At 40.3% G+C, this 2,500-nt stretch overlaps 1 protein-coding gene across 1 annotated transcript in view; it reads left to right on the top strand.

Annotated features, from left to right (window-relative positions):
- Window positions 1-2,500, top strand: part of LOC146477685 (uncharacterized) — a 33,291-nt gene that overhangs the window by 23,642 nt on the left and 7,149 nt on the right. The window contains exons 12-13 of the mRNA XM_085113122.1: window positions 1,116-1,245; window positions 1,618-1,817. Coding sequence (XP_084969248.1) covers window positions 1,116-1,245; window positions 1,618-1,817 — 330 coding nt within the window. The remainder of the gene's footprint in view (window positions 1-1,115; window positions 1,246-1,617; window positions 1,818-2,500) is intronic.

Raw genomic sequence — 2,500 nt, 5'->3', positions numbered from 1 at the left:
GATGTGTGTAATTACGAACGGCGGCAGCCATGTTGAGTTTAATCAGGGATTTTGGAAGTGATCTAGACGTTCGAGCCTGAATTTTTATTTCAGGTTTTCTTTTTAAGCTGCTTGAGTTGCGTACATAACTGAGATAATCATTCACCTGCAGTTGAAATATATATGTACCTCATATATTTCATATCATATCATTTCATATCTTCTACTGGTACTGCATCAGTCATTTCCCTCAATGTTCTAACGGGCCAATCCCCAGGCATCAGCTCTTTTTAAGTCTGTAAATGCCCCAACGGAGGAGACAATCGAACTGTTTCAATGCCTTACGGCCGGCAGTAAAATAAAAAGTTGATTTCTTCGTTTTCTGGCTTGCGTTGATTCTAATTCAAGTTAATTTGGGCCTGACTGTCTCTTTATATCTGCAATGCCATGACCGTTCGTTCGGAGGGTCTACCATCTCATTTTCGTCCACCCAGAGGTAGGGAATCACAAATGCCAATACACTTATCATTTAAAGGAAGTGATAGCCTGCTGTGAGGTGAAAATCACGAGGCTGTCAAATGCTCCTGGGTAGATCAACGTCCGACTCGCGGGATGGGCAATGTAGAGGCCTCACTTATATCTGGGAGGGACGGGCACTGCTGGAATTGACTGACGCATTAGAAAATCTCAAGATGACCAGCTCCCAGTTTGCTTTCTCTTTGTTTGCTTCCGCAGATTCCTTCATCCTTCTCGGGTATATTACGAACTAACAATATAACTAGATCCAAGTTGGCTTAATAGCTTAATTGGTAGCCGGAGCACTCCACCGGCATTGCTGAGGTCATGGGTTTCAGGCTTTCTTCTCGCAACCACACAAGTTGCGTAAAATACTGAACTGCGAAGTTCTTTCTTTCTTTCTTTCTTTTTCTTTTCTTTTCCTATTCTTTTTAACTTCAACGTTATAAATCAACACTCGTTAAATGGATGTTGGTATTTGGCTCAATGAAATTTGGAAGAAATATTGAAACAAAATAAAGCGTTGAAACCGTGGCTTTAGACGCTGTAAACAATCGAGAATATAGAATTAAAAATTTTTAAACAGCAGTTTTAGTTAAAATGATCAATTATTTCTTTAGATACCACAGCTTTATCCTTAGCGAGTGTTCTGAAGCTTGTCTATCCCCTTGCTGGTTCATGTTTGGTTGCCCTTCTGCTGGTCATTGGTGTAAAGTATTATAAAAAAAGAAAGCAACATCGTACAACGAGGTAGGCTTGTTTATGATATGAGTTGTACTTCACCATTATTTGTGGTTTACTGATAAACTTCATGGAAATAAAGCTCACCAGATAACTGGTCCTTCTTTGCTGTTTTCTTTGTAAATGAGAAGATGGTAATGCAAAAGGTTGAACGGTATATTTCATCCTTTAATGACGAGACAATTTTGGGGTTTTCCTCGATTGGCGTAATCAGTGTACTTGACCATATTTTCCAAAACGATGTAGGATAAATCTAAGAACCATAGCCCAGATAAATTTGTTTATTTCTATTTCTCCTAGAAACCTGCCAAATGTTCGTTTTAGATTTTTAGAAGAATTTCATAGTTAGAAGGTAATTCTTAATCTTGATTTTTTTTTTAGGACCGCCAAGGACATACAAGTATTGGATGGCTACGAAATCCCTCCGGTTAGGACAGAATTTGTTGAAGAATTGGGCCAAGGAGCATTTGGGAAGGTCCGCAAAGCGAAGCTAAGGGACGGCTTGGACTACTTTAAAAATGAGGAAGCCCAGCCCAATAGCTCTAAGAAGCAGAAGATTGTTGCTGTGAAAGAACTACATGGTGAGTACAGATTGTTTAACAGATCCTAGGTAGATGGATTATGGACCGTTTAAACAAGCGTTTTTAAAGTATACAGAGCCATCTCGAAGGCATGAAGTATATGACAGAAACAATGACAATTCTATCCTGTCAATCAGTCATCGTCACTACGGAGTCACATGAGATGCGCATGCGCAGAGCCGATCAGTGCTTCGCGTTGCTGGTCAGTTTCACACGTTTCTTTACAAAAGCTTCAAAAATCTTTTTACTTTGGTCTGCTTCTTAATTTGAACTCAAGAAGCGTCTTGGCACGAGCTACGTACAATATTCTTTCATCTTTGTTCGAAATCTTTGACATTTCTAAAGGATGGCAGAGAACAGTGGCTCCCGTTCAATCATTCTCGTCCCCAGAGCCCCAACGTTTTTTTTTTTAATTAATGAACGAGTGGCTCTGGGTCCATCCAAAAATATCTTTTTTTTCATTGGCTGTCGAAAACCTGCGCTATAAGGTGAAAAATGCTACGCTTCTGCGCATTTGTCTTAACTTCCTTATACTGAGGAGTACTGAGCAATAATAATACTGAGCAAGCGCGATGGTAATTTATCACACTGAGCGTGCGCTACCGGATGTCGTGAAATTCACGACATCCGGTAACGGCTGTTACCAGGGCCTACGATCCAACCGCTGACCAGAAGATCGTAGG

The sequence above is a fragment of the Pavona decussata genome, unplaced genomic scaffold, assembly GCF_977016875.1.
Source record: "Pavona decussata unplaced genomic scaffold, jaPavDecu1.1 SCAFFOLD_69, whole genome shotgun sequence".
Classification (NCBI taxonomy): domain Eukaryota; kingdom Metazoa; phylum Cnidaria; class Anthozoa; order Scleractinia; family Agariciidae; genus Pavona; species Pavona decussata.
This window is presented reverse-complemented; position numbering and strand designations above follow the sequence as displayed.